General features: G+C 50.5%; 1 protein-coding gene and 1 long non-coding RNA gene across 2 annotated transcripts in view; one reads left to right on the top strand and one right to left on the bottom strand.

Moving 5' to 3' along the window:
- Nucleotides 1–2,026: 2,026 nt before the first annotated feature.
- LOC130705622 (uncharacterized) lies at nt 2,027–8,894 on the bottom strand. Its single transcript, XR_009005944.1, has 3 exons — nt 8,572–8,894; nt 6,009–6,399; nt 2,027–2,487 (listed from the first exon to the last, which is right to left on the bottom strand). It is a non-coding gene; the product is annotated as an uncharacterized LOC130705622 (long non-coding RNA).
- Nucleotide 8,895: 1 nt separating this feature from the next.
- Nucleotides 8,896–24,011, top strand: part of FGF9 (fibroblast growth factor 9) — a 29,397-nt gene continuing 14,281 nt past the window's right edge. The window contains exons 1-2 of the mRNA XM_007164217.3: nt 8,896–10,090; nt 18,185–18,288. Of these exons, the coding sequence (XP_007164279.1) occupies nt 9,814–10,090; nt 18,185–18,288 (381 nt within the window). The 5' untranslated portion in view covers nt 8,896–9,813. The remainder of the gene's footprint in view (nt 10,091–18,184; nt 18,289–24,011) is intronic.

Raw genomic sequence — 24,011 nt, 5'->3', positions numbered from 1 at the left:
ATCTGACGTGTTGATGTGGCCTGGATGACACGCTGAAGCAGAGGAACCAGAGGGGCAGGCGTTGCAGCACGTGGGGGAGATGCTGGTGTGAAGCCAAAGTGGCATCAGTGAAGACGGTGACAGGTGGCTGGGTTTGGGATGTGTCTTGAAAGGAGAACTGTTAGGGTTTGGATGAAGAGTGACTTGCATTTGGGGTCTGAGCAGCTGAGTGAGTGCCGATGCCTCGGACTGAGACAGGAGAGACCCGGGCGCCCGGATTTCCGGGGGGAGTGGTAGTGTTGGGTGTTGGAGGCCCCCTGGACAGTCAGGCGGAGGTGGCAGGGAGGGGGCTGGTTACACATTATTGTTTAGGGGAGAGGGGGGTCCAGAGAGGTAATTCGGGACGTCTCAGTTACTGGACTGTATTTAGAGATTTGGGAGGAGAGGAAATCGTCTAGGAAGGGAGTATAGAGAACGGCTCGGGGACTGAGCCTCTGGACGCTCCAAGTGTATGCAAGCCGAGCGCGATTAGCTCTGTCAGGTCCCGCAGGGTCAGTGCCGAGGGCGGGCCGAGAGCCTCATTCATTTCAGGAGAATTTGGGTGGCACCCATGAGACCAATGAGTAGTGATTGGCTACTTGTTTCTAACCATCCTTAGAGAATACTAGGAACGTTCCATCAACTATAAAGGAAGAAGCAAATATTGAAGAGGCCTTTAGAGAAAAAGGGAAGCTTTTTTTCACCTAATTGGTCGAATGGAAGAATCCCCAAGTTAGCTATTTAAAAGAACCCCCCCGCCCCAGTTTTAAGTTATTGTTAAATTTCACGAGATATTAAAGGAGAAGAAAACTCAAGATTTGGTGTTGTAAGGTCTATGTTAGAATCCTGCTCCCTCACTTAGCTGTGTGACTTCAGTCAGGTGTCTTAACCTCTCTGAGCCTCAGTTTCCTCCACCTTAACAGACAGATAATAATGTCTGAGTCACACTGTAATGAAGTTTAAATGAAATAATGTATGTGAAGTTCTTTCTGTAAATATATATCTCTATAAATATTAACTTCCTATAAATATATTTGATACATATTATTGTTTTGTTGTTGTTGTTACTGTTTGACCTCCATCTGTATTCTAAAAGTTAGGGAAATAGGCAAGAAAAGTTAAAATGGGCTACACTGGAGTGACCAAAATGAAAGTGAAGAAAAATGGAGTTAAAGAGGCAAACAAGAAGGGGAGACCACATGAGGAAGCTGGCAGCTTGCTGGCCACAAGGATGCACTCGGAGTGGGAGGTGGGCAGCAAAGTGATGTCATGTTGGGACAATTGTAAGTGAAGAAAGTTCCGGGCTTTGTCAGCCACGTTTTGTGACAGGAGACATAGGGACAGGCAGGAAGGCAAGATGGGCAGGAAGAGAGCTGAGCATGGCTAAGGAAAGACAGGCACTGCAGTGGAGAGACAGCGAAGAGAAGCAACCCACAGAGCTGCCCTGGAGCCGGAGGAGTTAGACGTTGTCACGTTTTCAGAGATGTGTCAGTTCATGCTCCTGGGGTCGTGTGTGGGAACGTGGTCCCTAATCACAGCATCTTCTACGGTTGCTCCTAAGATCTTTGCATCAGGCACTGTGCTTCCACTCCTTTGAAGGAGGGAAATGTAATTATTAAAAAAATTAAACCGGGCTTATGCCTTTGTAAATAGATACTACATTCACGTGGTTCAAAAAGGTAAGAAGTGTATATAGTGAGAATTCTCCCTCCTACCCCTTATCCCTCAGCTATACAATTTCTTTCCCTGGAGGCAACCAAAGAGATTGCATGTATTTATAGAGATATTACTTACATGTATAAATAGAAAAGCTTTCTTTTTAGGACACAAATGATGGCATAACATATACACTGTTCTGCACTGTGTATTTTTCCTTAACAATATTCTTTGGAGATTAGTTCATAGCAGTATACAAAAAGCTTCCCTTTTTTTTTTCCTTTAACGAACTGCTCAAGATTTTACTTTATGGATTTATTATAATTCATGTGACCAGTCATTCATGATGGACATTCTTTTTTTTTTTTATTTTTTTTTTAAAGCAAGGGTTTTTTTATTATTTATTTATTTATTTATTTTTGGCTGTGTTGGGTCTTCGGTTCGTGCGAGGGCTTTCTCCAGTTGCGGCAAGCGGGGGCCACTCTTCATTGCGGTGCGGGGACCGCTCTTCATCGCGGTGCGCGGGCCTTTCACTATCGCGGCCCCTCCCGTTGCGGGGCACAGGCTCCAGACGCGCAGGCTCAGTAGTTGTGGCTCACGGGCTTAGTCGCTCCGCGGCATGTGGGATCCTCCCAGACCAGGGCTCGAACCCGTGTCCCCTGCATTAGCAGGCAGACTCTCAACCACTGCGCCACCAGGGAAGCCCCATGATGGACATTCTTGATGGGCTGTTTCCAATCTTTTGCTACCACGAATAGTGCTTCAGTGAGGAATCTTCTAGACACACGATTCTGCGCATGTGCCCATAGATAGCTAAGATAAATTTCCAGAAGAGAGATTGTTGAGTCAAAGGACCTGGGTATTTGTAATTTTAGTAAATATTACTGAAGTGCCCTTCATAAACGCTGTCTCAATTTCATCTCCACAGTAATGTATGAAAGTGCCTGAATCCCCCAAACTCTAACACCAGTTCATATTATTTTTAATATTTGTCAAATTTATAGGTAAGAAATGGTATATCAGCACAGTTTTATTTTTTGTTCCTTTTTTGTTATGAATGGAGTTGAGCATATTTACTAATGTTTAAGAACCATTTGCATTTCTTTTTCTGTAAACTGACTATTTTATCCTGTTGTTAGTATTTTTTTTCTTTCAACACTTTAAATATTTCATTCCACTCTTTCCTTGCTTGCATGGTTCCTGAAGACAAGTCCGATGTAATTCTTACCCTTGTTCCTCTATAGATAGGGTTTTTTTTCCCCTCTCTGGCCCTTTTCAAGATTTTCTCCTTGTCTTTGGTTGTCTACATTGTAGACATGGAATATGATATGTTGAATATGATATACAGCATAGATTTTTTGGTATTTTTCTTACTTACTATCTCTGAGCTTCCTAGATCTGTGGCTTAGAGTCTGTCATCAATTTTGGAGGTGTCTTAACTGTTATCAATTCAAATATTTCTTCTGTTTTTATTTTTTTTCTTCTTTCTTCTCCTTCAGATCTTCCCATTATGTGTATGTTACACCTTTTGTAATTGTCCCACAGTTATTGGCTATTCTGTTCCACTGTTCCTTTCTCTCTTTTAATCTTTGCATTTCAGCTTGAGAAATTTCTATTAACATATGTTCACACTCACTGGTTCTTTACTTGGCTGTGTCCAGTCTACGGATGAGTCCATCAAAGGCATTCTTCATTCTGTTAGAGTGTTTTTGATGTCTAGTATTTCCTTTACAGTCTTTCCTTTAGTCTTGATCTCTCTGCTTACATTACCCATCTATTCTTGCATGCTGTCCACTTTTTCCAGTAGAGCCCTTAGCATATGGATCATGGTTATTTCAAATTCCTGGTGTGAAAATTCCAAAATCTCCGTCATATATGAGTCTGTCTAAGTCTGGTTCTGATGCTTGCTTGTCTCTTCATACTCTGGTTTATTTGTGTTTTTAAGCTTTTAGCATGCCTTGTAATTTTTTGTTGAAAGCTAGTTTGATGTATTGGGTAAAAATTACTGAGGTAGATAGTCCTTTAGTGTGAGGTTTTAAGTTTATCTGGCTAGGAGCTAGTCTGTTTTTACTGTTTGCAGTAGCTATGGTGTCAAGGGCTAAAATTTCTTCTGGTGTCCTTGTTTCTGTCTCCCCTGTTGTCTTTGGGTTTCCCTGGAGACTCCTTAAATAGGGTCTGCGTCTTGCAGTTCTTTTAGCTCTAATCCCTGTTATTACACGGAAGCCCCGTGGATGTGGTGGTGAGGTGGGGACACGGAAATGTTCTGTGGTCCTATGACTAGGTCTCCGTCTTTCAGTGAGCCTGGGTCTGGTGTTTCCCTTCCCCACATTGAAGGCTGGAGTGGGCTGGAGTTGGATATTCCCCTCCCCCCAGGTGGGTTGGGTCCTGGTAAAATAGCTCCCCTTGAAGGCAGGCTTTGTTAAAGAGAACAGAGAACTCTGGGCATGTTTCAAAATGATTACTTCCTCCCTCTTCCTGAAGGAAGCAGGAGGGGATTTTTCTCAGAAATCCTCAGTGAGAACCTGATGGGGCTTCTGGAGGTAAATCTCAGGAGGGTGTGAGGACCGGTCTAAGACTGGGCCTCTTCTGGGCTTTTCAGCTTGTCCACACTGAGCTCCCAGCAATTCATCAGTTACACTTTAAAGTGTTCCTGCTGATACTGGTTCCAGCTGTGGGCTTCTGCTCCAGTAAGAATTCTCTGTATCTGTCTGTCTTATCTCTCCAGTTTCCAGACCAGCAGTTTATCCTGTGACCTCAATTCTTTGATGGATCTAAGAAGTGTTGTTGACTTTCAGTCTGTTCAACTTTTTTCTTTTTGTGAGGAGAGGGGACCTCCAAGTTCTGCATGTCAGACTGGAAACCAGAAGTCATATTTTTCTTACTGATTTGTAGGAGCTCTTAATATATTAGGGAAATTAGTCCTTTATCTTGATATGAGATGCCCATTTTTTTCTATTTTGTCATTTATCTCTTAACTTTGTGTTTTCCCCCACACAGTTAAACAAATGTTTTGTGTGTGGTTGAATTTATCATTACTCTCTTTTAGATGTTTTGATTATGTGATACAATTACTAAGGCCTTCACAACTCAGATTATAAAGGAATTCTTCCATTATTTCTTTTAGTACTTGTTATGGCTTTATTTTTTATATTTAAATATTTGTTCCATTTAGGTTTTACCCTCATGCAGAGTGTGAAGAATAGGTACTACTGCTTTTTTTCTAGTTGTCTATTCAGTTGTTTCAAAACCATTTACTCAATAGTTCATTTCCCCCCCCATTGTTTATCATGTATTAAATTCCAATATGTGTTTGAGTCTATTTCTAAAATTCCTATTCTGTGTTATTGCTTTATCTCTTTATTCATATGCTAATATGAATAAGTCATAGGATAATACTACTCTGTTTTAATTAGTACAGCTTTAAAATATTTAAAATATTGTATGGCTAGTTACCCTTTCATTTTTCTTGTCAATTTCAAACTTTTTTTTCTCAATTTAAATTTAATTTTGTATATTAACTTTAGCAATCGGTTCTTCTAATAAAAAAACACTTATTGGTGTTTTTATTATGATGATGTTAAGTGTTTTTTAGATTAATTTAGGAATGGTTGCATATTTATGAAATTGAGTTTTTCTATCCAAGAACATTGTGTGGCTTTCCATTTGTTCATGTTTTCTTTTGTGTCCCTAGAGAGCTTTAAACACATTTATTCATATAAATCTTGCACATTTTTGTTAATTTTTTCCCTATAAATCTTATCTTTCTTTTCCTACTGTGTGGTCTTTATTTCTTAATTATGCATTTTAACTGGTTGTTTATACATGTATATAAGCTGTTTATTCCTATATGTTTATTTTATGGAAACATGCTGTTTCTAAATGTTTAGAAGCATATGCGCAGTATAACAGAGGGCAGCTGGGGGTCTGCACCGTGGGGCTCTGAGGTCTATGGACTTGGTCCCAGGGCACTGTGCCTCCTACTTAACCTTTATAAGCCAGTTTCCTCATGTGTAAAATGGGACAATAGCAGTACCTACCTTGTAAGGTAGTTTTGAGGATTAAAAAGATGAAGCACGAAAGCACTTAGTTGAACCTCTGGAGCACAGTAAGCCATAGATTAATGTTGGCTACAGTGGTTCTGTCCTCTTAAACACTGAAGCTCAAACCCAGTCAGACATGGGGGTCAGACATGGGGGTCAGACTGGGAACAGACTTGAACCTCCCAACCAGTGTTCCCACCCACCACTCCTCAGAGTTCCCACACCAAAGCCCGCCAGTAGATGAAAGGCTGCGGGGTGGGAGGATGGGGGGAGTGGACACAGAAGGACCCTCACCTGGTTGTTGCAGGAAAGGAAGGAAAGCATTCTGTGGTGGTCTTCATTTGGGGGATCCAGGGAAGTCAAAGGAGGATACACATGCTAATGACGTAGTGGAGGCGGACAGGACACTTTTCCCAAATGGTCACCTTGGATCTGTAGAGACTCGATAGCTTCCAGGCCGTTTTTACACACATGCATCCTAGACCCGTCTTTGCGTCCGCTCAGCAGTTCCGTGAGGGGCAAACGGGAAATCACAGGGAGTGGGTGGGATGGGGGAAGCCGGGTCCAGACGTGCAGACCCCTAATCCAAGTGCGCATTCCCCTCCGGATCTCTCTTCACTTCCCTTGTTACTTCTCCTATTTGGGTCTCAGTCTCAAATTATCAGCAGGAAAGACAGGTGACGAACTGGAAAAAGGAGAAACAAGAGGGATTAATATGCTGGGAAGAGGTAGCCTAAGGGACCGTTGGGGTTCAAATCAATAATACCATTTGCTAAATACCCCATGGGCAGCAGAAATCCACGGAGCTATATTAGGAGTATTGTACTAATAGCTACCGTGTCTTAAGTGTCTATTGTGTGCTGCCTGTTTCATGGGCATTTTTTCTTTTATTCCTAACAACAGTCTTCCAAGGCGGTGTTATTAAGCCAATTACACCACCTGTCTCTAGGAAGCAAGGCCTCAGTCCTCTTGGAGCTTAGCGTCTGTGTACTAACTGAAGAGTATTTGTGAGCAGAGCTCTCGACCACGGCGGGGCTGGGCGAGATCTTGAGGGAGTCAGCCCTGGGCAGTGGGTGAGGTCCAGAGAAACGGGATGTGATCGGTGAAAGGAAGGATACCGTGCCTATTACTGGAAGAGGAAAGCTCGACCCAAGAGAAGCAGGGGGAGAAGCCTGATGGGCAAGTTCAAGGCGCGAGGGAGCAGCACAGGCTTCCTGCAGCTGGAGTTGGAGCCGCGAGGAAACGCGGGCTAGGCAACTGCAGTGGGCAAGAGGCGCCCGAGGAGGCGGCTTCCAGCCGGGAAAGTGCTCCATCAGCTCCCAGCCCGCTCGCCCACTGCTGCATCGCTTTTAAAGGGACAGTCACCGGGCTGCCGAGGCTTCGGAAGCGGAAATGGTCTCTGCTCACTGGCTGACGGTCTAAATTCAGACCGAAAGAATGTGCTTGGAGACAGCTGGTGGAAACTGTCCCAGGCCTGTCTTCAGTGGACATGTCCACGTGCTGCTCGTCTTGCCCTGTCAAGCGTCTCCCTCTCTCCATCGTTCCCTCTGTCCTCCTGCCTGTCTTTCTTCATTAGGCTTTACAAAAAAGTAGCCAACCCCGCGCCTTGTACCCAAGCGGTCCAGTAACGCCTGCGTGATGAATGCGAGCTACTCGGGTGCTTTATGAGAAGTGACACTTCCTCCCCAGCTTCTTGTATCTGCCACTGAGCAGTTAAGGTTAAAGCCCACCGCCGACGTGACTGCTGTAAATACCACGGGGCAGGGCTCTGGAGCTCACTAAACGCGTAAGCGAGACGCACGAGGCAGCCCCGGACGCCCCATGACCCGGGACTGCGGCAAAGGGTGTGGGAACGGAGAGGGAGGGCACTGCGCCCCCTCCTTCCTCCCGGCGGGCCAAGCACACCTTCCCGCCCGGGGGGCAGGGGCAGGTCGCTTCAGGTCGCCGGCACCTCCGGCGCCCGAGAAATCTGCAAATTCATTGCTCCCTTTCATCTTCCGGCGAAAGCCTTCCGTCCCGAGTAGGGCCAGCCCCGTCCTTCGCCGCCAGCCTCGAGCTGACCGCCGAGGCGGATCCGACTTCTCCCCATAAAAAGGCTCCGGTTCCCTTTCCCCGCGCAGGGGTCCTAGGCTGCTTTCGACTTTGCTTCTCACTCGCACGTCCCGCGGTCTGGAGCGGTGCGCAGTCTCAGCAACTTTCACCAGCTCGCCCCGAGAGTCGGGCCCTTTCTAAGACAATGTGAACAAAGAGGAGCAGGGGCGAGCGGGGCGCGCGGGCAGGCTGGGGGCGAGCGTCGGGGCGCCGCGCTCCAGCCGGCCCCGCGGGGATCGGGCGCAGAGAGCGCCGGGCGGCTCCCGGGCGGCTCGGGCGGCGGGTTTCTTTGTCCCGGCCCCGGGCTGGACGCGAAGGCCGCCGGCCGCGAGCAGAACCGCGACCCGGGCTCGGGGCTCAGGCTTCCACATGCGCCCCGCGGGGGCAGAGCAGGAAGCAGCGGCCGCGACCCCGGGCGCCCCCCGCGCCGGGCTCCCCCGGTTCGGCGGCGGCTTCGGGCCGTGGGGGACTCGGGTCCTCGCCTCTCGCGTCCCCGAGGGCGGGCCCTGCTGGCCCTCGGAGCGCGGTTCGGGGTAGGGAGCCCCCGGCGCGCGCTCCTGCACCCAGACTCTCCGCAGACGCGCGCCAGGCGACCTCGGGAACAGAGGCGGTGCTCTGGCGCCCCCCAGCCGGCCGCACCGCGGGGCGGGACCTAAACGCAGCGCCGGCCCGAGATGCCCAGGAAGCCCCGAACCAGACCGGGAGCGCGGCCACAGCGGCCTGTGTGTGCGCGTGGGAGGGGGCTGGGCGCACACCCCCGTCTCACCTGCCGCACAGCTTGCGCCTGTGTGTCTGCAGGAGGAAGGAGAGAGGAACTGCGGTGTCCGTTCAAGCTCATTAGACCAACCCCCTTCCCTCCAACTCTCAGCTAAGTTTTATTTCATAACGCAAAGCAGCATCTGAGCCCAAGTGAAAACTAGTCTCCCGATTTCAGTCTGCACCTCCGCCACCGCAGCGAGCGAGGGTTCGGTTCCCGGCTTCGACTCCGCAGGAGAGCGGCCGCCCTGAAGGCCCGGGGCTCCGGCCTTCCGCTCCCTTTGTGAGGCCCGGGCTCGGGGCGCCCCCGGTCCCGCGCTCGGGCACGCGGCGCGGGGCCTGCCGCAGCGCGGCGGGCGTGGCGGGCGCTAGGACCGCGGGGAGCGCGGGCGGCGCGGCGCTACCTTAAACCCAGCCCAATGCCGCTGCCTGCGCCACTCTGCGCGCCGCGGGGCTGCGCAGGAGGAGCGCTCGCCGGCCACCTCGCCCCGCGCCCGCGGCGACACCTGTTCGCGGCCGCCGGCGGCACGCGGGTCCCGCCGCGGCGCCCCTCGCTCCCGCCGCCGCCCGCCGCCCGCGCTAAGCCAATGGACGCCTGCCGAGCCCCTGGAGAATTCTGGATACCAGCTTTGGACGCCTAAAGTTTTTCCTTCTTTTTGTTTTATTACCATTATTCTCATTTTTGGAGGGAGGACGGGGGCAGATTTGTCGCCGCCACCAACGTGAGATTTTTTTTTTCCCCCTTGAAGGATTCCTGCTGATATCTGCAGAGTCGGTTAGAGTGAAAACGGCGCATGCCTTCCTGGATCCGTAAATTCTGACGTAGCCCGTGCATCTTAAAAACCCCTATAATAACGCCTAGGCATTTAAGTTGCTATGGTCATTCTGATCTCAAACCAAATGGAGAAACTACGGATTTTTTTTCCTTATTACGGTCGGATGGGATGAAGACCTTCCTGCCTGCTGAGAGCCGGGGAACCTATCTGTAGAGATACATAGATACGTTTATCAATATGTCAGTGTGTGAGTATAAAGTGGTGGCTTCTTAGACTATCCGTGGTTTGACCTTGAACCTGTGCCAGTGAAACAGCAGATGACTTTTATTTATCCATTTAATGGATTGAAGAAAAGGACCTTTTTTCTCTCTCTGGAACTGCAGTAAGGGAGGGGAGTTGGATATACCTCGCCTAATAGCTCCTGGTTGGCACCATCATTATTGTTTATCGCTGTGCTCCGAAAGCCGAGTCTTCTGATGGCTCCCCTAGGTGAAGTTGGGAACTATTTCGGTGTGCAGGATGCGGCACCGTTTGGGAATGTGCCCGTGTTGCCGGCGGACAGCCCGGTTTTGTTAAGTGACCACCTGGGTCAGTCCGAAGCAGGGGGGCTTCCCAGGGGACCTGCAGTCACGGACTTGGATCATTTAAAGGGGATTCTCAGGCGGAGGCAGCTCTACTGCAGGACTGGATTTCACTTAGAAATCTTCCCCAATGGTACTATCCAGGGAACCAGGAAAGACCACAGCCGATTTGGTAGGTACACCATTAACCCCTTACTGTCCATGCTGGCATGTTCGGATTGTAACTACCGAGAAGGTGGCTGGGCGGGGGATGCGAGAAGGGGTCTCTCCCTCTTTCTGTCTCGGTCTGTCTCTGTCTTGCTAGCTCAAGGGGCGGGGGTGGGGGGAGGGAAGCCTCCGGAATTGCAGATCTGCCGCTGGCACTGATGCGGGTCTACATTGAAAGGCTTTGTTTTTTTTTTTTTCTTTGTAAAGGAGGGCATGATTTATAAATACAACACAAGCCCCTAGTTCTTTTGCATCAGATACACGGGAAGATCGGGTTTAGGAAGTTTCTTTTGAATGGACTGATTGCACGAGTTTAAAGCTTTCATGATTAACTACTGAGAACTTAAAATGCATTTTCCTGAAGGCAGTGTTTATCATCTTGTGTCAAATGAAGTTTTTGCCCCTTCCCTTTTTTCCTCCAATAAGTATCCTGCTTGAATTTTAAATTAAGCGTATTGCTTATTCCCACCGAGAGGGTCTGGAACCCTTTAGGCGAAGGTTGCTGATTGTTCTGTTGGGAAGAGGACTAAAGTCGTATTTTAGACTCTGGGCTGCAGGGTCAGAGGCGCTGGGGGAAAATGACTCGGGAAGGGGCAGGGCGCTCACCAGGGGCGTTTGTCCTTCCAGCCACGAGTTAGTCCCTGTGCTCTGTCATTTCCATGGCGTGCAGCCCTGTGTGGCTCTGGTGTGAGTGTGTGCGCCCGTGCAAAAGCTGCGAGCTAATTTTAAAGGGCATTCCGAGGATTTCATTTCCCGAGGAGGGTATTTGTGACTCAGCATGGATGGCTGCAGACCCGAGGGCTGGTGACTGCCCCCTTTAATGAGTGCACACACGTGCCTGCTGGGCCACCCTGAGCCCGACAGCAGCGACTCGGCGAGCACAGTCCCGGGGTGGGGGGAACTGATGGTGCAGGGGCGGCTCGGCTTCTTTCCTTACTTACCAAAAAAAAAAAAAAAAAAAAAAGGAGGGGGGGCGTTTGGGCAACCAGACTGTTGGAAGGAGTTAACTTATTGAGTAAACCCACCTGACAACACTTAAACTAGGTCGTAAAAACAAAGTCCTGTGGTGATTTCTCTTCCTCAAGCTTTAACGACAGATGTTGAACACGATCTAAACTATCTGTGTAGGTTCGTGGGCCGCAGACGATGCCGGAGGTGAGGACGGTTCGGGCCTGAGACGGGGCTGGTCCCGGATGCACGAGCCCCGGGATTTTCTGCCTCGGCTCACCCCGCACCGAACCTACCGGCGCGAACGGCGGGCTGCCTCCCTTCTCTGCTTTGCAGCTCTCAGTTACGGAAACGTAGCCCCGAGAAGTGGAGGCAGCTCTGGCCGCTGAGGAGCGGGGACGAAACTTTCCTAAAGTGCTCTCTGCAGCCGCTCCCGGGGCTGCTGCAGGGCCCGGGGCGGTCGGGGGCGGGGGCGCCGAGCCCAGACGGGTCCCCGGCGCGCCGGCCGGCAGGTGCCACTCGGCGGCCGCCGGCCAACTCCGCGCGGTCCTAGACGCGCTCGGGTTCGGCGGCTTGCCCCCGCCCCGCGCGCCCTCGGCTGCGGGGACCGCTGTGTCCCGGGCGCCCGGCCGGCTGGCGCGCTCCGGCCGCGCTTAGGGGTCGGGCTCCTTTTGCCCGAGCCGCGTCCCTTCGCGCTCGCCGCGTGTGAGCGCGGGTCCAGCGGATCCAGCCGCCGCCCGGGCAGCGCGGCCGCGCGCGGGGTGGGAGCTGCCGGAGGCGCGCGCGGCGGGGGACTCGGTGGCGGGGCCGAGGCCTCTGAGCCCCGTCCCGTCTCGGACCCTTCTCCCTCCTTCGACGCTCACAGCCGGGTCTCGGGAGCGGTGGGCTCGCGACGCCGGAGGTGGGTCGGGCCGGCCGGCAGGGCGGGAGCCGCGGGGAAGGGAGGGGGACAAAGGGCGGCGCAGGCGGCGGGGGCCGCGTGCCATTGTTACCGCTCCAGAGCGGGGCCCGGCGCCCCTCTCCGCGCCCTGCGTGGCCGGGCCCCGGCCCCGGGAGCCCGCGGTGGGCGCCCGAGAGCGGCCGGAGGCCTGGTGTGCAGCCGAGCCCGGGCCGGGAGCGCCCGGGACCCGCGCAGAGAGACGGGGAGGCTCCGGTTGGGGCTCCTCCACCCCGCCCCCACCGTGGGTTTTTTTTTTTTTTTAAACGCAGTCACCTTTCGTGTAGGACGTTTGCTACACGCAGCCGAGTCATTAGGAATCCGGTGACTCCGCCACGGGGACAGCGAGGGACCAGAGTGGATGGAGGGGACCGGGGACCGGAAAGCGGGGAGCCGAGAGGCGCGCTCTGGGGTCAGCCGGCAAGGACGCTGGCACGGTGGCTGAACAGAGACCGTAAAACAAAAACCCGGCCTCGGCACCCCACCTCCAACCCCGGAGGTGACACGTCCACTCCTTGTCCGCCCGGCGCTGCCGGCGGGCTGGTAGGCGCAGTGCTGGGTGGGAGGCCGGGCAGCGGAAGCCCCGGCCGGGGGTGGGGTGGCGTGGGGGCCCGGCCCGAGCTCGGGGGTCGGCTGGGAGCTGGCGGCGGGGGAGGGGCGCGCCCGGCGCTCGCCGCGCCCTCACCCGGGTTTGGATGCGGCTGAGTGGGTGGTGTGCGCAGTGGGGGCGGGGAAGGAGGGCGAGGCGGGAGGCTTATTTCAGCTTCCATCCGGTGGCAGGGAGGAGCGCCCCCGGGGTGACAGCAGTGCCGCGGTCTCCCGCTGCGGCAGGTCCCAATATTAGCAACCTCTGCAGCGCGGCGCGGCCGAGCCTCCCACCCTGGCTCCCGGCCCCGCCCGGGGTGCCGGAGGCGACGGGTGGGCGCTAGGACCCGGGGCGGGGCTGCGGCCGTAGCACCTGGCGCTCCCGCCCCCGCCCCCGCCCGCCTCACCTTGGGCCCTCCCCCTCCCCCGCGTGCGCCCCCCTCCTCGCCCGCTGCGCTCTGGGGACTTCGAAGGCACCCCCGGTTTTTTTTCCGAGTCCATAGGAAAGAGTAGCTGTGGGTAGGGGCGAGGGGGGTTTGCACCCTGATTAAAACAGAAGGTGCCTTTTCTACCTGAAACGGAAAGGCAGGAGGAAGCGTGCGGGGAAAATGACGTGCCACCCCCCGCAGCCACAGGTGACCGCAGCTGCTGGCAAGCGTGGCGGTGGCACTGCGGCGGCGGTGCGGGTCGTGGGCGGGGGACCTTACTGCTGTCCCAGCAGGAGCTGCGCGGTGACAACTTAGGTAGGACCTAGAGGGAGCTCTTCGTTTTCCTTTCGGGGGTGCTGGCGTGGAGCTGAGGCCCAGCCTGGAGAAAGGGAACCGGGACTCGTATCTCTGGGTGATAGGCCAGGGGAGCCAGACGGTTCGTTTCCTTTTTTTTTTTTTTTTTCCTCTTTAGAGCACTTGCTAGACGGAAAAAGTGAGCAGAAAATCAATTGAGGAAATGTTAATGTGGAATAATAAAGAAGTGAGCGTCGGGCCTGATCCGTTATTTGACTTCGCACGAGGAGCCTGAGCGGGGTGACCCCGGCCGGCCTGGTGCGGAGATGCCTGCGTCCCTGCCGGGCGTCTTCCGGCCCGAGTGCAGCTCCGCCAGGCCGCCTGCATCAGGACCAGGGCTCCCGGCTGGGGCTGCCGGGTCCAGGGGTCAGGTGAAGTTGTACCAGAGTGGAGAAACATGATAACAGTACGCTTTAAAAAAAAGAGGTTCAAAAAAATCTTACTTCCAGGGTTTCGCACTTGAAACAATGCCGTTCTGGGTGTCTGGCTCTTCAATATCTCAGTAAGGGAAAGGCTGCCTATTTAAGGAGCTGTTTTCAGGATAGGTTCAGATTCGCGAAAAATCGGTGGGGTTATGGCTCCCATTCAGCTAGTCATTTCCCACATGAACTCTGGGATTTGCTCAAGTTGCTGCAGACTCGGGCTTGCTGGGATTGGGGCTCTGAGCTGATTGATTAGGCAACCCTGGTGCGGGATTCTCCCGGCCAGCAGGGAGCTCTGGTGGGGGGGCGGGGGGCGGGCCGGTTAATCTATTTTCGAAAGCCTCGTGTCAGGCCTCTCTCCACAGTCTGCACACATTCTTGTCCTCTGAAGAATGCAGCTCTGTTAAGTGTTGGGGGCTTTTAGGCTGGAGGGTTGTTTAACACGGGCCAGAGTGGAGCTGCTCGGGCCGGCCCTCCCACTTCCCATGGCCAGCGTGGAGGTGAGGCCCATGCAGAGGGGCTCTTGGGAGCTGGGCCGGCTTTGGGGTCATGGTCCACGTGAACAGAGCTTGGGGGCTGAGCGCTACTACCTAGTGAGTCCGGAGCGAGGACGATGGTCTGCTGAGGTCATTTTCCTGAAGTGGTCCCAGGAACTGACCTGGCCTCTTGCGGACCACAGATGACCGTGGACCCCACCAGACCCCGTCAGGCTTCCTGGGCCCAGTGAGTCCATCCTTGCTGGAACTGTTGCCTGCCGTGGAAGGGAATCGCCAGATGCCAGTCGTCACTGACCTCATGCTTCCCAGGCCACTTCATCACTGCCCATTGCTGTGGCCCTTCTGAACTGCCTAAGAGAGATGGGCCCCCCCGGGACACATGTGAGGGCCACACTTTAATTTCAGGCACAGCCCCACCGTTCCCTCCCTCCCTTTCCTTTTTCTTTTCCTCGCTCTTTCCTTCCTTCCGTTCCTCTCCTGTCGATGGTGAAGCCTGTCACCGTTTCTACACAGAAGCCTTCTCCTGGGCTTTTCCTGAGCCTCACGCCCACGTGAACAGACACTGGGGGAGCGGCCCCGCTCGAACCAGTGAGGCTGGGATCACTTGCTCGGCAGTGGCTCAGGCCCAGGGAGAAGTTCGCTGAGCTGGTTGTGGTTCTAGAGTTCACAGTGGACACGATGGTGGCAGGAATGATCGGAGCTGCAGTCTGCGGGGGGGCGGGAGCTGGTTGCCAGCTTGCCAGGTCTTTCCGGCCTCGCAGCTTCGGCCCTCTCTGCACGTGAGGGCACGGCTGTGACTCAGACCTTCTGAGTTCTGCTTGTCCTCGGATCATGAGGTGACCTCATAAAAAGCTGGGCTGCTCGTTCGAGGTCTCTGCTTCTCAAGGAGCTGCAGAGATAGGGGTGCTGGTTTGAGATGATGAAACCTTTTCCACCTGGGGTCCCTAGATGTAGTTCCTTCTCATGTGGAGCACCCCTCGGAGGCCTGTCTCGGCCCGAATCCTTTTAGGAAGCCCCTCTGACTCTCCTCGTCCAGCCTGAGTGAGCCGCCCACCCTTGGATACTGAGCGTACCCTGAACACCTGCCTCTCACCGCATTTCCCACATCGTTATTACATTTGTCTGGTTATTTGTCCTTCCTCCCACTAGACAGGAAGCTCTTTGAGGGTGTAGGCTAGACCTTGTTCATCTTCATACCCTCAGCAAAGGGCATGGTGCTTGGCTTACAACACAGTCACTCCTTAGTTTGCTGATTGAATGAGTGAGTGCATATCTTGCTGATGCCAGAAAGAGATATAACAAGATAGATATCTTACTACCTTCATTTCCAAAATGTATAATAATCATTTCGGACCTTAAGTCCTTTAAAAAAAAAAAACCTATGTGCACAAAAAACAATGTGTGAATAGTCTGCACACACAGGAGATGCCCACCTTCCCAAGTTCTGTGTGATAAGAGCACGGTCCCAGGAACTCATTTCCTCTGCTCTAGTCCTGTGCGCTGGGCCTGCAGAGTCTCACCTAGGTAACATCTTCCAGTCACTAGTGAGGGAATAACTATGTAAAAGTGGTACAGAAATCACGGACCCGTGAGAAAAGGTAAAAGTGATGGGAAGGTGTACCTAGTCAGTAAGGACCTAGGCTTTGGAGTCTGATTGCTTGGGGGCAAGTTATCCTTGAACCTAGTGTCCCCACGTGTCATCTGGAGATTAGCATATGGTAATGCCTAGGGCTGTTCTGAGGGCTAAATGACATCAGGCCTCTCACTGGGCACAGACTAGATGCTCAAGGAGTCCAGCTGTTACGATTGTCGCTGTTGATATCATTACTCCTGATGTTCTGCTGACCAGCCAGTTACATGGTTTTGTGAGATCACATGCACTTATTTTTTCTTAGGTCTGATGGGCAATGTCAGTTAATAGTCTCAGAGCTGCCTCCTGTTTAGGGAAAAGAGAAAGATCATCAGATACCCTCTTAGAAGGTGCAAGTATTGTTTAGTTTTATGACTTTCAGTTTTATTGACATGGTGTATTAAATCGGTCAGATGCAAAGGGGCCAAATGTTTTCATTTTACAATGAAAGTTGGACATTAACGAATTCCTTATACTATTCCAGGAAAACTATGACTTATATTGTGTGTTTTCAGGTAGCTAAGAAGAGATTCACATGTGTGTGACTCCTATAGTAATAAAATGCTACAATGTAAGTTATTTTTAATCATAAGAGTTAGATGTAGTATAATGAAATAAAATGATTCATCAATAAGGGCGTGCATCCCACAAGAAATGACTCTCATGGAACTACTGCCTTATTTGTCTTTCCATTTGGTTTGTGAGGTAGGGATGGCTGGTAATGAACTTATTTCAGATATATTTTTCACTAGAGGGTCACAGGTTATCAGATCCAGAACACAATTTGTAACTTCTCTTTATATTTATCCATACACTATTTCACATTCTGTTAAAACACATAGTTTTGCAGGTCCAGATAGACATTCTGTAAACTGTAAGCTCAAAATATTTGTTGCATGTTGTGCTTATAACAGAATTAGGAATACCTCTTTATAAGAAATCTCTTTCCCTTTGTCCATCACCTTGGAACCTTTGCTTTATTAGATTTATGTAGTTCATATCTTCTTGTGATTGCAACACAGTCTATTTCGTGAGAGTTGCAAAATTAATTGTTTAAAAATACATGTAAGTGCTTTTCTATGAGTCACATCAGACAGACTCTAGCCCAGTGTTACCCTTAGTTTCTTTCTAAACTCTTAAATGTAAGTAAATTTTTTAATATTTGGAGATATTTTTAAAACAACTCAATATTTGGTATGTGTTGATACAAGGTTTACACAAAGTGTAGCACTTTTAGACAAAATGGAGAAAATGGCTGAGCATGAGTGATACTAGCATCGTCCCAAATGTACCATTGGGTAATCATGTTAAGACAACAATATGGTTATAGAACCTGGAGCTGCTGTTGTATGACCATAAAACTCTGGGTTTATGCCCAGCTTAAGTATTGTTATTCTTAGTGAGGTAAGCAAGGTGAAAGAAGGAAATAAAAGAAGATCGTTATGTTGATTTGATTTTGGGATATAGTATTCCATGCCTATTTTAAATCAAGAGCATTTTTGGAATCAGCATTTTTTCCCCCCAGAATATTGTGTTATCTTAATTGCTTAACTATCTCTTTGGGGCTTAGATAAGCACAGTGAAAATCAATACTTTGTTTAAGCAAAGTATTTGGGATATGTGTGGGCTTTTTAGTTTTCCAGATGGAGCTCAATACAGTTATACAATAGAGAGCTGGATAACTTTCGGTGTAAACCAAAGAAGTCTTTGGTTGGCATCTCCTGTTCTTATTATGAGGGGCATAGACCCTTCTCTGAATAGAACTTTTTTTTTTCCAATCCATGGCCATACACAGATACTTAATTTCACATTGTTAAAGTGGAAGTAAGTTTTCTCTTACATCATACTCTTTCAAGTTAATTAGAACATGTGCATTGGTTTACTGACATGTCACTTCTTACCATATCTATGTAAATGCTAGCTTTTTTACTTAAAAAATATTTTGTTATGTGTTGTGTTGATAAGTATTTTTGTCTTGTTACTGTAAGATAAAATTTAGTTGAAAAATCAATTCTGTCTTGTTACTGTAAGATAAAATTTAGTTGAAAAATCAATTCTTTGGGGCAGTGGTTTTAAGAGAAGACACTTCTCGGGTGAAGGTGCAGCCCTCCTCTTAGATGCTCCCAGGGATGTGGACGCTGCAGGGGAGATGCTCCCAGGGATGTGGACGCTCCGGGGGAGATGCTCCCAGGGATGTGGACGCTCCAGGGGAGATGATCTGTGCTCTGACCTGTCTCCCTCTGCTGTTGGTCTCACAGGCATCCTGGAGTTTATCAGTATAGCGGTGGGCCTGGTCAGCATTCGAGGCGTGGACAGCGGACTCTACCTCGGCATGAATGAGAAGGGGGAGCTGTACGGATCAGTAAGTACCATGAGAGAGAGACCTTGCCAGCCTTCCTGACTCACGTTTGCTGGGAACTGCTCTTTCTCTAGCTTATAAATAGAAATGAAACAGTGGTGGGAAGGGGAGTGTAGGTTTTCACTTTTTGAAGAAAACCACTTCATTTATATTAATAGATATCAGCCCTGGATCTTCACGAGACCAAAGTTTCTAAGCAAATGCTTTATTTATATGCCAAGCCATTTTCATTGTGAAGGAAATAAAAAATTCACAACTGTGAAAAATCCCATCTTCTTGTATTGAATGGGAGTTATTTTTGAAACAAATTGAAATGATCTTCTTCCAAGCTTTGCCAAGCATTGTAATTAAAACTAGAAATAGACCATGCAGTGAGTATAAACCCTTTCTCTGAGCTACATAAGATTTTCATTATGTAGAGAGAGAAGGGAGATGGAAATTATTGTCAGATATTCTTGTATGTGAATAAGAATATAAAAATATAATAATTATTTGCAAGTGTTATGAGTTTCTTTCTTCCCCTGTCTTACTTCCCATCTCCACTGGGTCGTAAGCTCCTTGGGTGAGGCAAAGAAGAGCGCTCACTGTAGCCCCCCAGGCAGGGTTCTAGGTGCCAGGGTTGGGGGGGCAGAAATGAACGAGAGTCCCCCACTTCTGCTTTGAGAGGAGGGGAAGACTTTGTATCTCTTTACTGCACAGTAGGAACTTGACACATTTTTGCTAAAGGTATGAGTGTGAATACTAGGTTATCAGTTACTGTATATAACTTGAGTTTTCAACAAAAGATTTGTAGTGAAGTCAGCCTTTAGTTTCTTGTTGCCATTATTGGTGGTCAAATGGGGATTTAATCCATATTATCTGAAATATGAGAACTTTGGCTAGAATCTACAAAAAGTTGAAAATTAAAAGAAGCTCAGAATGCGAGACGTTCTGGAGTCCTCTGTTGGCAGAAAAGAAGGGCATTTTTATGTAGAATCAGGAGAAATTTTTTCTAGATATCCTTTTTTTTATCCATATACTGGTAAATACGCACGCGCGCACACACACACACACACACGAGGGTTGGGAGTGGTATCCAACTTTTACTCAGAAACTCCAGGAGACAATAAATGGTATAGTTTGAATATAACACCCACCATTTTTCATGACACAAGGATGGTTTTTCTGCTTTGGTAAAATTTGAATGTAGATTGATTGATTTTGTTAGACATTTGTCTTTTTAAAAAAGTGCTTCCTCGAGAGAATGGATTATTTTAAAATAGGTTTTTAAGCATAGGATTGAGTTTAGTTTTTTAAACACAGTTCTTGGTCTAGATGAAGTTATTTACTTTCTAAATTATCTTCGTCAACGCTCTTAAGTGCAAAGATTCAAGATGTAAGGAAGCTTTTAGATTTTTAAAACATGAAGTGATGTTCTCCTTTTGTCACCCCTCACTTTTTCCTTCACTTTTAGGTCCATAACGTGGATTTAATTAAGTCAGTCATAGTTGGGCTCAGTAGAAGGCTTTCTGTGTTGGGTCGCAGTCTGACCTTCTGTGGGTAGGGTGGAAGGGACTGTAGTTTATCACCGTGGTCTCCAGATTTTTTGAGTGTGGATCTCAACACTGCATCTTAAATTATTTGAAAATTGCATATGTAACGCGTAGTTCATATATGTTACGTTATTTTATAAAACACGCCGTAAGGCAGAGTGTTCCGAAGGCAGCGACGAGTGAGTAGACAGAGGCCATGCTGCTTGACCTCAGCCCTCGGGCCACGCGGACAGCCGATGGCCTTGCGTCCCTGGCGCAGGGGCGCTTCCGGGGGCCGCCTGCCCCCTCCCTGCTGCCGCCCGCCTCCCTGTGGCCCCATCTGAGCCCCGCTGACACCGGGGCGGCAGCCAGGCCGGGAGGCCGTCTCCTGGGAGGCAGGGAAGCCAGACTGGAGGCGCTGCTGCCTGATTTAGGGCGTTTCAAGCTCCGCCTGCACCCAGCAGAGGTGGGACAGGCCCCTCTCGTCCCTTCTCACCTGAGGGCCCTGCTGGGAGGCCAGCGGGACCAGGACCGCTTCCCGCCGGTAGTGTTGATTTGAAGGCCTTGCTCTATCACCCGAAGTATCTATTTAAAACCGCCCACTTCCAGAGCATGGAAGAGCGGTAGTTCTGCCGCTTCCCGCCGGAAAGCGTCTCAGGCGGCTCGCGTCCACGCTCGTCCCCTTCCCCACCCTGATGGGAGGGTCCCTTCCCGCTCGGATCCCTCAAGCCTCTGCAGGCCGAGCCCCCTTCTTGCTGCGTCCTCTCCCCGAACCATGCTGCTGGCCCGCTTTGCAGTGTCGTCTCTGCCCCTGTCCCTGTGCGGGCCGCGCCCGCCTCGTTGCTCTTCTCCGGACACTTGCGGTCTGATGGGCCGCGCGGTCAGGCCCCCCTCCCCCCCGCCCTGCCGCCCCCTCCCCCATGTGCCCGCGGAGGCAGCCTTCTTTCTTTCAGATTCCGTGAAGATGCTGCCTTTTCTGCAAAACCTTCCCTACACCCCTAACTCGGACCCTAGTTTCTGGTCAGCATTTCTTGTGTTGTCCTCTGGGCCCCGGGGATGCTTTGTGTTTCCGTCATCACGCGAGGAATGTACACTTCCGGTGTGGCCGTGTGGCCGTGTCCCCAGCGTGTCGAGGGCCTGGGCTGCAGCTTCCTTTTGAATGTCGCCCCCCCCCCACCGCCCCGCCCCGCCCCGCCCTGCCGCAGCCCGGGCCCCGCGCATGTTGGGTTGAAGCCGATTGAACGTCGTGGTTCATTCGTGGCTTCACTGGCCCTGGAGGTGCAGCCCTTGAGGTCAGCGTGTCCCTAGGGCCCTGCTGGAGGGAGGGGTCCCTCCCTGCCTCCCCCGTGCTGAGCTGGGCTGTCCCCAGGGGGAGTGGCCGAGGCTGGAGAAGGTGGTGTCTGGGGGAGCACGGGGACGGGCGTCAGGACGTCATTGGGTGCCTTGCCTGCTCCTCCCATCCGCGAAACCAAGGGCTGGACTTAGGTGGCCCGAATGGCTCCTGCTCTGGATCTCAGGACTCTCCAGGCTTCGCTCCCGAGTCTTGCCTGCCTGGCCCACAGGGTGCTCTACGCGCATGATGTTGCGCGGCAGGACCGTCTGTTCCGAGCAGCCGGCCCGGTTTGCCCGTGGCCCGTACCTCATGCAGGTGTGCAGAGGCGTGGGGGAGACCATCTCCTCGGTGGCCAGGAGCCACTTTCCACTGCGTTTGTCATCCTGGCGTGGCAGTGAGAATGGGGGGGACACCCACATGTCCCCTTTTCATCCTGATGAGATGGAGAGAAGGAAAGAGAGAAACGGGCAACGATACTGTTATTAAATACGCTGGAAACTAGCCCGAGGAGTTTGCTTGTATGAAGTTGTGTGAAGCTCAGTAAAGTGCAAAAGGTGTGTTTCTAAACATTGGGGAAAACTTGAAAAGACTGATCTCATTGGGAAAGAAGGTAAATAGATTTGGGGAAATAGCCATCACTTTTATAAAGTAAGTGAATGTGTAAATGTAGCAAAAATTAATGTAAAATGTATTTTGGGATTATTTTTCTCTTTTCATCTATGTAGATCTTTTGTTTCCAAGTTTACATTAGGATTAGATCTAAAAGGCCAGAGGTGAATGGTGTAATATTTCTTCAGAAAAATATGTGGGATTGTGACATCCTATTAGACTGTGGAAATAGGAAAAACTCTATTGCTGATGTGTATCATTATATGATTTAAGGGAAACCTGAGTCGTTCTACTTCTGGGATGGAGTTTGATTATTGTATTCATGTGTTCATTCATCCATGCCTCCATTCGTTTGCTCATTTGTTCACAAACATTTATACCTACTATGTGCCCAGCATTGTGCTAAGTGCATGACAGTGCAACAAATATCTCAAAATCTGGTAGGAGAAATACAAATAATTCAGTACAATGTGAAATGCACTGTATTAGAGGAATCACAAGTATCTTGGGAGTCCAGAAGAGTGTTTAAATAACTGCTTGGGGAAATTGGATGGTAGCGCTTAATTGGGTCTTGAGGGATGAATAGGAGTCTCAGAAAAGGGAGGGCAGACAAGGAAGAGCACATAATGCTTCAAATGTAAAGATTAGAATATCCTGCCTGGGTGAAATTTAGGGAGGGTATTAGATCTCTCACATACACACTCATTTGGGTGCACACTTGGGCAGAGGATTAAAGTATTAGAGTATTAGTTTACATTTGTCACTTTCGTTCTTATCAAAGAGACTAGAAGTAAGGCTCAGTTACTTTTAGGGTCTTAATCTTAATTATCTGAGTGTCATCAAGATACTTCAATGTGTCAAGAATAATTGACTGTAATAAATATCTCTTTAAAAAAGAATGCCTTGAAAAAAAATTAACCTGTTTCAAGGAGCCTGCATTTAATGAGAGATATTGACCTTTTCATTAAAAAAAGGTAGCACAATCACTAAAGTTGTAATGATACAGGAAAGCAGAGCATGGGATCTGTAAACGTGGTGAAAAGGATGACATGGACTTCTGGTTTGTATCCCTTTTAGCACTTACTGTATTCTGTCCGGAGCTTTCATTCCCCGTTGGTCTTTCCCGCTGGATTCAGTTCTTAGGAGCCCGGCTCTGTCTTTGCCGTCTGTCTGTCTCCTGCAGGCCCGCTCTGCATGAGCAGTTGGCACACAGGGTTCGTCACCCCGGCTGCTCAGCCGGGCATGCCCTCGTGCACAGCGCTACCCAGGACGTCGCTGTCACCTGACCATCCTGGGCTTCCACACGCGGGACCCTGCTTAACTGTCACGGCTGAGGGGGAGGGGGTGGAGTGACTCGCTCCGGGGCTGGAGCGTGGGGGCCGGTGGGCCAGAGCGAGGACTCAGGCCAGCTCTGTGGGGCCTGGCCACCGCGCTGACAGAGGTGCTGCTGTTGGTTGTTCCATTTCCAGAGACACAGCTGGGCCCGGCTGGGTTTATGTGCGTGCATGTAATCAGTAACCAAGGTGTGATGGATTTGGACTGTGTTTCCAGTGCACAGGAACTTAAAAAAGCCCAAAACACTGGGGCAGTTGTCTCTACTGGGTGGACGTGTGTGAGCCAGAGCAGTTCCTTGTGCGGCGTTTCCACATGTGCGGCGTTTCCACGTGTGCGGCGTTTCCACGTGTGCGGTGTTTCCACGTGTGCGGCGTTTCCACGTGTGTGGTGTTTCCACGTCTGGTGTTTCCACGTGTGTGGTGTTTCCACCGTGGGGACAGCAGCAGGAGGCCTGAAGGACCACCCGTCCCAGGATGAAGGAGTATGTCCACCTCTGTAAGAGAAAAACGGTGAAGTATCTCAGATCCTCAGAACCCCATTTGCCTTAGATTATTTTTATTATCTTATTTGAGTATGTACAAACACGAACCCCTTATGCCTCTTTGGCAACTGCAATTCAAAACATATTTATATTAAAATTCACACTGGACTATAAGACCAATAGACTGTGAAGCAGCAGGGTGGGTCTGATGTGATGGCTGAGATGCCGCTTCAGTGTCCGGGCTTTGAGCTCGGCACACCTGTCCCCCAGGGCTCCTGGGGGAGGAGGTCCTCCCCTGATGTCTTCTGGTGCGAATTACTGGGAAGCCAGGTGTCACCTGGCCTTCACCGATGTTCCAAGGATGTCATTTCTCTTCCCAGTAGCCCTGACGGTGAGAGTAGTACTGCTTAGCGCTGAAGGTAACTTTAGACACACGCACATTCTTGGGCGGCAGTAC

The sequence above is a fragment of the Balaenoptera acutorostrata genome, chromosome 18 (assembly GCF_949987535.1).
Source record: "Balaenoptera acutorostrata chromosome 18, mBalAcu1.1, whole genome shotgun sequence".
In the NCBI taxonomy this organism is placed as follows: Eukaryota; Metazoa; Chordata; class Mammalia; order Artiodactyla; family Balaenopteridae; genus Balaenoptera; species Balaenoptera acutorostrata.
This window is presented reverse-complemented; position numbering and strand designations above follow the sequence as displayed.